Here is a 13075-nt window from a genome sequence, read left to right as displayed (position 1 = left end):
AAGACCGGTGAAGAACAGAAATATGAAATCAAACTAGATGAAGAAAAGCACAATTTATTTAGGCAGCAGAGAGCGTGAAAACCCACTGGGCTATCGGCACAGCTGCTGCATTTCCTGCAAAAGGGCTCTTGGGAGCTGGTGGAACCTCGTTCTTCTGAACACACAATGTTATGGGCACTGCAGAACCCACCAACAGTCACCGCGAACAATATGAACGTTTATGGTATGGCTTTCAGCACACGTGGGAACTCCGTTCAAATACAAAGGACTGAGCCGAGGAGGGGCAGAGGGTCACACCAGCTCAAATCTGGCCCCTGTTATCTGCAGCAGCGTATCATCGCACTGTGCTGCCTGTTTCATGGTTTGCACGAGATGAACCGATGCCATCAATCTCACCCTGGGAAGCCAGGAAACCACAGCACAAACGAGCAGCTCTGTGCACCCCGGAGCTGCTGGAGCCTGGTGTCGGCTCAGGCTGTCGTAGCTGGATTCCTGTGTGTCTACGAGGGATCCCATGGATGGAAGATTTTTCCATGGTTGGGGAACTCGTGTCTTTCCCACGTAAACTCTCCCATGTCTCACAGGAGTTTTGTGCACTCTGCAGCCTTTCCCACAGACGCAGCACTCGCAGGATCTCTCCCCTCACCCTCTTTCCCCCCGTTTTCCATTCCAGGCCCCTGGCATTGCTAACTCACTGCCAAAGCTTGCCGAGACGGAGAACTGTTAATACAGAGACACAAACACAGAAAGTGAAACCCCACAGGTGCTGTTCCACACGCTGAACAACTCCGTAAATAACACCCTAGTGTCCAGGTTTCAAAGATGATTATTAGCAAACAGCAGGAAAAGCTGTGTTTAGGACCGGGAAGACCAGGAAAGCATATTCCACCACATTTACACCAGGGGAGAGAAAACCGTGCAGAAAGATGGCAGTGGGTGACCGGGGGGGTGTTCAAAAGGTGCAAAGGCAATTAAGGACCGACACGGTGCAGAGACAGAGGAGACCAGCTTCCGAAGACCTCTGTACATCTAACCCCAGGAAGGTATGTGCCGTTATAATGAGATATACTCACTGTGAATCAGGCTAATAAAAACCTCCCAGTCTGCTTTAAAGAACCAAATTAGGCCTGTTATTCCAATACGGTAATATAAAAACCTTTTAACATTAGACGCAAGCCCACTGCTGGCAACCGGTTCATCGCTTTAGATGCTTACTTAAAAAAAAAAAAAAAAAAAGACTTCATTTAATCACTCTCAGGTTATTGCTCATTGCACAAGACAAGCAGGAACCGTGCTTCACTCATTTGCTTCCCATTAAGAAAAAGGAAGGTTTTGATGTAAAGCTCCTGTTTCATTTTGCAGACACACGCTGCTCAGAACCCATCTTTGATGCCTAAAACCCAAGCAGCTTTTAAGGCACTGATTTGAAGTTCCCAGCAATCCCATTAAGGATGATTCTGCTGGTGTTTTTTGTTTTTTTTTTTCCCAAACAGCCCACAGGGGAGCAGCTGTATGTGCAGGGGACAGCTGAAAGCCTGCCTCATCCACACCTCATCCTCGCAGAGCAGCGGGGTCCCAGCCCACGGGCAGGGGTGGGAGATGGAGGGTCCCAGCCCTGCAGCTGCACCCACCGTCTCAAGGTGGTAAATGCCCTGCGCTGCCCACCCACGTGCAGCTCGGGGACAGGGGCTCCTGGCAAGGAGCATTTCAACAGAAACGCGTACCTAATTCAGGGGGCAATAATTCAACACCCTTCCTTCCTTGACATTGTGTTTCGCCATCCTGGGGTAGCTACAGTTCTCCGACAGCACCACAGGGACGCAGGTTCCTGGGTGAAAGCTGGGGAGTCCTGAGCCCCAGATGTCAGACTGTCACTTCCCTGGTCTCAGTTATGGAGTGGCAGAGGTGGAGATGGCTCCTCCCCGCCACGCAGCAGTGTGTTGATGTGTGTTTGCAACGCCTGAGGAAGCGAGGCCCAGAAGGCATTTATGCAGGAAAGAAACTGTCCTGTCTTCAGGCACTGCAGCATCTCTCACACCAAGCCCAGGGCCCCCATTTAGCAATTTTGGGGACAGAACACGCCTCCACAGCCCCATCCTCCCGGCACGGCTCTGAGGAGAGGAAGACAGCAGCCATCCATAACTAGCAGGCAAACCAGAGGAGATAAAAATCTACTTACACTCCGTGGAACTCAGCCAGGACACAGGCTCCAGCAAAACTGCCATCAGGCTGCCGAGGAGCCCCTGGGCTCCCACAGCTTCACTTCCTCGCAGAGGAAAGAGCCAGCACCTGGGAGCAGCACACACAGTTCCCGGGAGGATCTGGCGTTGCTTTGCGTGAGAGCTGGCACGCTGCCACCGCGGGCACGTGGCACTGAGCACCGCTGTCACTGGGCCCGCCTGGGGAGTGCGTAGGAACCAACCTGCTCTTGGCACACACGCCGTCACGTGAGAGCAAGCACTGTGGGTGTTTTATGTTCGAAGCTTACCAAAAAAAGGCTTGGTGTTTAAACTACCTGAGCTGAGAAACTGCGTGGACACCTGGGGCTTTGAGTTGGGTTTTAGTTTTTTGGGTTTTGTTTTTTAGAAAGTTTTTGTGTTGTCAACTACAGATTGACCATGTCCCAGCTCTTCCGAGCACAGAAGCAATAGGCTTGAGTTTAACCCTGGGAGAAGGCACGGTAGCAGCAGAAGGAGATTGAGTGACGTCCTATTTTGCAAAAGCATGGGACAGAACAACAAGTCCTTCCCAGGAGGACACAGGAGCTTCTTGCATTACGTTCTGCCACGAGCAACTTACTTTCCTTTGTGTGAGCACAGTGAAGACAATCTCATCATGACACCTTAGAGAAGTGCGTAAGAGGTTTGTCGTCCCCGTGCTACTGTTGCTTTGACTGGCAAAGCGAGAGCTCCCCTACTTGGGAAGATGCCTGGGACCCCTCTCCCAGGACAGGTTCAACTGCGGCAGGATCACTATAAACCTCCTTCCACTCTGCCCTGTACCAGAGTGTATTCCTGTTTTCCCGGCTGCACCAGAGCTCAGGACACATTCACTCCTGATAAACTCTCTGCCCTGTTTTAACAAAACCTGCCTTGACTTCTTGAACATCAAAGTGATGAAATATTACAGCCAATGCAATTACTTTTCCTTACCTGTTCTGCGCCCACCATGCTAATAGGTTTGCACTTGAAGAGATGGTTAATGAACTTGGGAATGAAGGAGCTGCAGAAAAGAAACAGAAAATGACACAATTACATGCGAGTATTTGGAGTCAAACGGTCTTCTGTGGTAACAAAGCATGCAAAACCAAACCAGGACGGCTTTCCAAAAAGACACTGTAAGTGCCTGGTTCTCAAGCTGACTCCAGCCACATGAAGTATACTACATAACAAACCAACCAACCCTAGGTACAATTCGTTAATCCATACTGATCTCTAAATTAGTTGAGAAGTTGCCCACATACTCTGTGTAAATAAATTGCTATAAGCTATATATGAAGTATTACAGTACAAGGTCAAGAACAAGCAAACAAACTATTGTACATCATAAAACCAGCAACATGCCAGGATTAGTATAGCTGTTCACGGAGTGAAGTATCTTGATCGTATACAGAACCTACATTTTACTGCACACTAGTAATTCCATAACATGCATATTACACACTGAACTTGAGGTCCAGCCAAGGCTGGAGGTCTGCTGGGCCCTGGACATTCACACAGAAAGGCACTCTTCCAGAAAGCTTCTGGCCAACACAATCAAGACAAGAAAAAGTTTCATGAAAAGGAAAACACCATTACACCGTTTTACTAACGTGGACTTCAGACTCAGAAAAATGACTAAGGTACATTTACTCAACCGGGGAGAATCTGGAAAGGGTGGAAGCCCAATATTCATCACCTTAGACAACGTACTCCAGAGCATCCGCTTTGCTTTTAGCTTTTTGCTTCTTGATTTTAGACTTTGCAGTAGTTTCATTCTTCAGCAGAGAAGCAGATGCTCCCTTCTCGCAGAAGCGCTGGCTGAGCACCTGCAAGACAAGCTCCTGCCCCACTGACCCTACCGAGCTGCAGCACCAGGACAACCCAGGAGCTGGACGCGAGGAGAGGGGCCAGCATGAGCTACTCAGACGCCGTCTGTCAGGACCACCCCGCTCGTACTCTTGTCTTTCTTTTGCTGCCTCTTTTTTGATGTGCTCTGCTTCTTTCACACGGCCGCCTTTGGCTGAACGCCTACAGAGCTCACGTTTCCAGGACCTTGTCCATGACCTGGTGGCAGGTCTTAGATTTTAATGGCTCTGTCCTAAATTCATATAAGTCAGTCTGTTTTCTGTCCTTTCGAATGAGGTGCCGTTTATGGTGATGATCTAAATTCAGTATGGTTTCCCCCTTGCATCTGTCAAGCTATTTGTTTCCTTCCCACGGAGCAAGGAGCATGGACAGCATCTTGTTTGTCCTGCCACCTGTTTTCCAAGCCAGGACATTTATTTTTCGCCCGTTCTCATGGAAGAATGACAAAAGCGTAACTCACGCACAGAGCGTGCCAAGCTGCTGAGCAAATTGAAAGCAATGGTTCAAGGAAGAGTCCCTTCCAAGCGAAGGCTCCTTCCCTTCCCCTTCCCTCAGACACAGCCACGACCTCTCTCACTGAATCATCTTTCCCTGGAGAGGCGTCAAGGAGAACAATTTCAAACTGCTATTGAGAATCAGCTACCGGGCTGCCCCAAACAGCTTTGAGTTTGGCCACCAGAGAAACAACCTTGGCAACAAAATATAAATAAGAGGGAAACAAGCCCTGTCTCCTTCTTGCACGAAGGCATTACAGCAGAGATGTAACTTAACTGTTTTAGAAGTCCACTTCTCAGGTGTGTAACTAATTCCCAGAGGGCAATTAGAGAGTGCCAAGCACAGCTGGAGCTTAGGTGAGCCTATAAAATGATCAATCGGTGGCAGCTCTGGATGCAGCAGCTTGCTACAAGCGGAAGAGTGCAAGAGATTAATTGTACCTTTGATCTTGCACGTAGGTCCAACTCTCCCTCCCACTGTAAGGTCAGGCACGGAGCTAACGCTCACGCTGCGTGTGAGAAACAGGGCGAGCCTTTCTTTCTGCAGGGTGGCAGACCGGCAGCCAAAGGACCCCCTCCCCTATTTTTTTTTTTTTAATCTTCTTTTCTATATAACCACATGGTCTCCCATAGACAGCATTCTGCCTTGCATGAAACAATTCCCAGGCCCCTTAGGATGGCCACCCACAATCAATGCAGAAGGGTAAAGCGACCTTCCATCCCCACATGCCTGTTATTTCACGCTGCCTTATTGGAAACAGCTTCTCAACTCCAGCAGGACAGACAAGACAAACCATAAGGTCCAAGGGCTGCTCTGGTATTTTTTTCTTTCTTTCTTTCTTTTATTTTTTTATTTGGACTAACAGAGACCATCAAGAGCAGTTGCTCGGAACTGAAAAATTCACTTGAGTCTCTTGCCTAGGCTGGACTCAACGCTTGGCTCCCTGAGCATACAGCAGGCAATCCTGATGTGAACAGTACGTGCGTGTGCAACGGTAACGCTCGGCACGAGGTTTTGTACTCTGAATGCCTTTACTCCCTGCACATCCACAGAGCTAGACTGCATGCCAGAATTCATTTACAGTTTCGGCTATAAAACTGAATCCAGCAAACCCTCCATAGAAGCAGACAAATCCCCAGTGTAACAATAAAGCAGTGCAAGGCAGATTGGGAACCTAAAGCACAGAAACCACAGCATCTGAGAGGCTCCCATCCAACGGGAGCGGCTCTGCCAAAGCCTGTGTTTTCCCAGTCCCCTGCACTGACGATGCACCAAAGACAATGCCTTGCGAAGGAAGGCAGAGAGAGATGCAACCCCAGCCTGTCTGTCCGATGGGAGATGAGCTACTACAGGACATCATTCAAAGCATCCTGGTGTCACTGAGTCACTGCTGGGAGCTGAGAAGGGTTTTGCCCTACGCCACCCTCCGAGGCGGTGACCAGCCCTTGGCAGGCTCGCCCAGGCTTAGCTCAGCCCGCTGCTTCGAAACCTCCAGCAGCCTCCTCATCCCGATCTTCTTCCGCCTAACTCCTCTCACTAAAAGCACGACGCAAAGGCCACAGCAACTGGGAGGACGCCTGCTGCAGTTACCCACCACGCTCGGCTGTTCGTGATGGACGAGGCGCTTTCCTGGCAAGGAGGAGAGCTGTTTGTTTTTCCCGTCTCTCGGTTCTAATCTCTTCCTCATTGAGGTCAGGTCACAGACTTCCCAAACACATCCCAGCCTAGCAGCCACGGCTTCACCACTGCGGTTTTTGATTTCAAAGGATAAGGACGGAGGTGCAGTGAGAACAGAGCCCCTCACCCTGCCTGCCAGTGCCTCCTGGAAAGCCGTCTGCTTCTCACTATTTCACGAGAGTGAGGGTTGCATGTTGGTCAAAACAAAGCAGAAATGACAAATTAGGGTAGAGGACTGATGCAATTTCTGATGGCCATTTTTCTTCTTCCAGACTTGGCACAGATCCCCCAGTTTTAAATTTAGTGACTTTAGATGCCTTCTCCCCTGTGGTCCTGTAACTCAACACTAGCGCTTTATACAATCCATTAGAGCTGAGAAGTGGCTGGCAGTTCACAAAGATACAGGCATTAACATACGGGAAGCACAACGCCTGTCAAAAGGACTTTCAGTGTGTGGAGCACACAAAAGGCCAGGTATTTATATTGGGCAGGCCAGCATATTCCATAAGAATTCGCAGAATCATAGAACTGTCAGGGTTGGAAGGGACCTTAAAGATCATCTAGTTCCAATCCCCCTGCCCATGGGCAGGGACACCTCCCACTAGATCAGGTTGCTCAGAGCCCCGTCCAGCCTGGCCCTAAAGACTTCCAGGGATGGGGCTTCCGCCACCTCTCTGGGCAACCTGGGCCAGTGTCTCACCACCCTCATGGTGAAGAACAACTTCCCAACGTCCAGTCTGAATCAACCCATCTCTAGTTTTAATCTGTTCCCTCTAGTCCTACCTTTACCTGACATCCTAAAAAGTCCCTCCCCAGCTTTCTTGTAGGCCCCCTTACGATACTGGCAGGCCACAATAAGGTCTCCTTGGAGCCTTCTTTTCTCCAGACTGAACAATCCCAACTCTCTCAGTCTGTCCTCATAGGAGAGGTGCTCCAGCCCTCTGATCTTCCTCGTGGCCCTTCTCTGGACATGTTCCAGCAAGTCCACATCTCTCTTGTAGGAGGGGCTCCAGAACTGGACGCAGTACTACAGGTGGGGTCTCACAAGAGTGGAGTAGAGGGGGAGAATCACCTCCCTCGACGTGCTGGCCACCCTTCTCCTGATGCAGCCCAGGATACGATTTGCTTTCTGGGCTGCAAGTGCACACTGACGGCTCATGTTGAGCCTCTCGTCCACCACCATCCCCAAGTCCTTTTCTTCAGGGCTGCTCTCAAGCCAGTCGCTGCCCAGCCTGTATCGGTGCTTGGGATTGCCTCGACCCAGATGGAGGACCTTGCACTTGGTCTTGTTGAACTTCATGAGGTGGGCATGGGCCCACCTCTCCAGCCTGTCAAGGTCCCTCTGGATGGCATCCCTTCCCTCCAGCGTGTCAGCCGCCCTACACAGCTTGGGGTCATTGGCAAACTTGCTGAGGGTGCACTCTATGCCACTGTCCATGTCACTGACGAAGATGTTAAACAAGACCGGTCCCAGTACTGATCCTTGAGGGACTCCACTTGTCATTGGCCTCCACTTGGACATGGACCCATTGACAGCCACTCTTTGGGTGTGGCCATCAAGCCAGTTCTTTATCCACTGAATTGTCCATCCATCAAACCCTTATTTTATCAGCTTGGAGACCAGGATGTCACGCGGGACAGTGTCAAAGGCTTTGCTCAGGTCCAGGTAAGTGACGTCAGTTGCTCTCCCCTTGTCTATTGATGTTCTGACCTTCTCATAGAAGGCCACCAGGTTTGTCAGGCACGATTTGCCCTTGGGTGAAGCCGTGTTGATTGTACCCAATCACCTCTTTGTTATTCTTCTGCCTCAGCAGTGCCTCCAGGAGGATCTGCTCCATAATCTTACCAGGCACGGAGGTGAGACTGACTGGCCTATAGTTCCCTGGTTTATCCTTCTTTCCCTTTTTGAAAATGGGGATTATGTTTCCCCTTTTCCCATCAGCGGAGACTTCACCAGACTGCCATGACTTTTGGAATATAATAGAGAGCGGTTTAGCAACCTCATCTGCCAGTTCCTTCAGTACCCGTGGGTGTACCCCATCGGGTCCCATGGACTTGTGCACTTTCAGGTTCATCAGATGGTCACAAACCTGATCTTCACTTACGATGGGCAGTTCTTTCCAAGCCCTGCCATTGTCTTCTGTGACTCCGGGAGTGTGGCTGGAGCCCTTGCCAGTGAAGACCGAGGAAAAGAAGTCGTTGAGAACCTTGGCCTTCTCCATATCACTTGTCACCAGTTCTCCCGTTTCCTTTCTGAGGAGGCCCACGCCTTCCCTAGTCGTCTTCTTACCATTTACATACCTATAGAAATTTTTACTGTTTCCCTTGATCTCCCTGGCTAGATTTAATTCTAACTGAGATAAATAATTCTAGAATTTCTAACTAGAATTAATAATTTCTATTCTATTTTAGAATAATTTCTAAAATAATTTCTAACTAGAAATAATTCTAACTTAGCTTTTCTAACCATGTCTCTTGCTGCTCAGACAGCTTCCTTACATGCCCCCCATTCTAGCTGTCCTTTCTTCCACTCCTTGTAAAGATTCTTTTTGTGTGACAGTGTGTCCAGGAGCTCCTTGTTGATCCAGGCAGGTCTCCTAGCATTCTTCCCTGCCTTCCTCTTTGTTGGTATACTTTACTCCTGGACACGGAGAAGGTGATCCTTGAATACTGACCAGCTGTCCTGGGCCCCCCTTCCCTCTAGGGCTTTGTCCTGTGGCACTTTGGCCAGCAGATCCCTGAAGCGATCAAAGTCTGCATGCCCAAAGTCCAGGGTCGTAAGCTTGGAATACATCTTCCTAGTTGCCCTGACATCTTAAATTCTATAGCTTCGTGGTCACTGCGGCCAAGGTTATCCCTGAGCCTCATGTTGGTCACCAGCCCTTCCCTGTTGGTGAGAACAAGGTCCAGCATAGCACCTTTTCTTGTTGGTTCCTCTACCATTTGGAGGAGGAAGTTGTCATCAATGCATTCCAGGAACATCCTGGATTGCTGGTGCCTTGATACATTGTCCCTCCAGCAGATGTCAGGGTGGCTGAAATCCCCCATGAGGACCAGGGCCTGTGAACACGAAGACACTTCTATCTGCCTATGGAGGGCCTCACCTGCTTGCCTCTGCTGGTCAGGTGGCCTGTAGCAGACCCCTACTGTAACATCACCTTCCCCTGTCTTCCCTTTAATCTTAACCCATACGCTCTCAACCAGCTCATCGTCCTTCCCCATATGGAGCTCCATCGATTCTAGCTGGACACTGATGTAGAGGGCAACACCTCCTCCCCTCCTACCCTGCCTGTCCTTCCTAAAGAGCTTGTATCCATCTATCCCTACATTCCAGTCGTGGGAATCATCCCACCAAGTTTCAGTAATAGTCACTATGTCATGGCGTTCCAGCAGCACAGTGGCCCTTGACTCATCCTGTTTATTGCCCAAGCTGTGTGCGTTCGCGTAGAGGCACTTCAGCTGGGCTGGCCGTGTCACCCTCTTGCGCGAATCCCCCTTGATTCCCTTGCGGTGTCCCGGTGCATCGTTGTCCCCGGCTTGCCTCAGGGCAACAAGTTGAGAGCCCTTACTAGGACTCCATCCCTCTGCCCCTGATGTCCTGCCCCACTGTTTGTCACAGGCAAGCACAGAATTATTGACCCCTTCCCCCTTCAAATCTAGTTTAAAGCCCTACCAATGAGCCCTGCCAACTCCTTCCCCAGAATCCTTTTCCCCCTCTGGGACAAGTGCATTCAGAGCAATTCAGTGCTCCAAAAATATAAATGTTTGTATGCATTAAAATGTCATGAGCATTTTAAGCAGATCAGAGCACCGTTACCACTGGGCTAATTCTCCTTAAAACCAAGCTGTACAGAAGGACTCTAAATACGATCTGGCAAAAACAATCTTCAGGAACCAAATTTTCACTTCTACACTTGATCCGTGGCGCAATGAATTCAGGACCGTGCCTTAATGTTAATGTGCTGGAGACCAGAGCTGTAGTTGTATTAAAAAGCTGTATTAAACCTGCAGTTTTGCGGGTCTCTGTGCTCTTCTGTGGAACAAGCTGCGATGAAGGCGCTCAGCCTAGATGGGAACTTTTCTCAAATGGGAGAGCTGGGTATTTTATCCGGAGTTTACTTGGTATGTGCTTAGCAATAAAGTTAAAAGGGAGGCAACTAAGCTGAGGTATTAAGAGTATGCTGTGAACAGCTGAGTAAACGGAGTTTTTTATTTATCACCGTGTTAGCGATATAAAATTCAAGCGTAACCACATAGAAGGCTTAAGTGCAATAAATTTTCACTGAGACAGCATTTCAAACAGTGATTATGGGCAACGTCATAATATGATTTATCAGTAACTGCTCCTTAATGCAAACTAATGAGTACCCTGAGATAGAAAGGGGGAACGAAACTCTGAGGCCAGCCTCCCTGCTGCGAAAGCTAACGGTTCTCAGGAGAGCCTGCTGCATCCTTCCCTGCTGAAGCTCCACTCTCAAACCCACACAGTAACTGCCAGGCCATACGGTTTATTTCAGGATGATTAGCTTATTACAGATGAATGAGGTTAAGGTATTTCAGAGTGACACATGATACTGCTCCCAACTCTACCAGCACAGTCACATGCAACACCAAAAGCAGCAGCTACGATTGGCAGAGTCCTCCCGAGGGTTTTTCTTGGGCCGCTGGCATGCAAAGCTCAGCTGGCCACAGGCAACCAGGGAAGAGTTCAAAGTATCTTCCCAAAGAACTGAATTTTTGTTTCAGGCACATGGCTTCAAAGTTTGGATCTCCAAGAGACACTGGAGAGCTGCACCCTCAACCCTGAACCCAGAGGCAAGGGGCATTTCTGTCTCATCTTCCCATTCTTTCACGCTGCTCAACTTTAAGTGACTCGCCAGGAAGACGCTCGTAATATCCCCCAAAATCTGAACATCTATTTCCCCTCCTTACTGAACTATTGCACAGAAAAGCGCCTTTTAGACTGTGAAGGTAGAATATACTCATCCCACATGCCCTCCTTAGAGTACTATAGCTACTATAAAAGTTACTTTGAGGCAAACGATGCACCAAATTTCTCAGTATCTGGAAGCATTGCAGCCTCTTATCGCTGGAAGGAAAAGTAGTTTCCCATAGCAAGAATCACGTCTACATTCAAAACCTTTTAAAGATGCCCAACCCTAAACGTTCTGTACTTGGCAGAGAGTAGACAGTGATCATCACAATATTTTACGGGATGGTTTAGGCACGTAAGGAGGAACCAATCAATACAAATATCTGAGAAAAGAGATATCCCTGCCTCAGCAGGACACTTGGGACAAGAAATGTAAGTATTACTTAACCTTGCCAGCAGCTGCTGGCGTTTGCTGCCCTACCCCACCTCCCTCTGTGGTCTCCCTGGATGGAGAGGGTCTTCACCCAGACGCTAACGGCCACTGATGCCGCGCGCTGGAAAGCAAATAGATTGTCACATACGAAGAGACTAGCGAGAACCAGAGACCCCGATAAACTCTGTGCCATGTTGGTAACTTACTTTGCAAATTTAATACAGAACTGAGTGAAATACTTTCTCGTGGAGGCCAGGTTGTCGCGGATGATGGGGACATTCTGTTTAATGTGGAGAATGACTGAGGTGACATAAGGACTCTGGTCACCAACGTGTTCCACGTTCTGCCACTGCATCTGCAGAAAGGGGAAAAAACAACCAAAGAGACTGTTTAATTCATTAAGTTTCAAGCAACAGGTAAGGAAAACTGTACAAACTTCCTGCAAAAGATCTCTAAGGAATCATCAAGAGACTGCCTCTGCAATTCACCACCAAGGTCAAGTTCTTCGTCACTGTACTGACTGAGCAAAAACTCTTCCACAACAAGATACAAAGAAAACCCAGAATGGCCCTTTTTGCACCAAAGAGATTGCAACCAGTAACCCACACAAACAGGGACCGCCAGGATTATAAGGGCTTTTGAAGCACGCCAGACTGCCTTAATATTTAACAGTTTCCAGTTTGCCGGGATGAAGTGCCCATATAAATCCTTATTATAGGCATTTGAGAAAATATCTGCAAGCTTGCAAAGTCTAGATTCCTGTACGGCAGCCAAGACTTTAATACTGGTGAGACTGATGACAGATAGATGGAAGAGGCAGAAATAGTCTTAAAGTCCAAAGCACTCTGCACCAGCGTAGCGCACACCAAAAACACTTCTAGCGTACAAAGCCAGGATGCCAACTCCAGCTCATCCCAAATACACATTAAAAAAAACACAAAACACGAAGAGTTACTCAACCTCCCATTTTGTTTTCATTTACCGTCAGCAGAAATGCAACAGAATAGCCCCTGTGAGCCAGATGTGCGACTGCCTTGACTGTCTGTGAGCCTTATTTGCAGCACGCAGGGAGTACACGCTACAATTCATGTGGAAAAAAAAAAAAAAAAAAAGGTAATTGGGTAAGGCCTGGCCAAGTGTCCGTGTATATAAAAAAGCCTCACTGAGGAACACGAGCATCCAGAAAAGTGCTTTTAGCTCTGCTACTGTTCAGAGACTACGCGCCCTGCCACGCACTCCAGCTGTTTGGAGATGCGGTTCCTCACGCTGGAGACGGAACAGGAGGAAAACAGGTATGAAATCAGGACAGGAAACTGGGCACATGCGGAAGATGGGCTTTTTCTTTTGAGGGGGTGTTCGTCCTCAAACTTGTTTTCTCAAGTTCTGGATTTTGCATGTAAAGTTTTTTATTCCCGGTTTTAATTTAATTACGGCTACTTTGTCCCCTGCAACCCAGGCGATTCAATTCCATCCAAATACCATGCAGCCTAAGTGACTGAATGGGCAAGAGAAGCCAAATTCTATCCAAAA

The 13075-nt window shown here is 48.7% G+C and overlaps 1 protein-coding gene across 2 annotated transcripts in view; it reads right to left on the bottom strand.

Moving 5' to 3' along the window:
* Positions 1-13075, bottom strand: part of VPS53 (VPS53 subunit of GARP complex) — a 73756-nt gene that overhangs the window by 7293 nt on the left and 53388 nt on the right. For both annotated transcript variants that reach the window (XR_012588218.1, XM_074593872.1), the window contains exons 18-19: positions 11752-11900; positions 3153-3222 (exon numbers count right to left, since the gene is read on the bottom strand). Coding sequence is in view for 1 of the 2 variants with exons in the window: in XM_074593872.1 (XP_074449973.1) it covers positions 3153-3222; positions 11752-11900 (219 nt within the window). In the remaining variant the exon portion in view is untranslated. The remainder of the gene's footprint in view (positions 1-3152; positions 3223-11751; positions 11901-13075) is intronic.

This window comes from Larus michahellis, chromosome 7 (assembly GCF_964199755.1).
Source record: "Larus michahellis chromosome 7, bLarMic1.1, whole genome shotgun sequence".
NCBI classification, from domain to species: domain Eukaryota; kingdom Metazoa; phylum Chordata; class Aves; order Charadriiformes; family Laridae; genus Larus; species Larus michahellis.
Note: the sequence above shows the minus strand (reverse complement) of the source record. Positions and strands in the feature narration are given on the sequence as shown.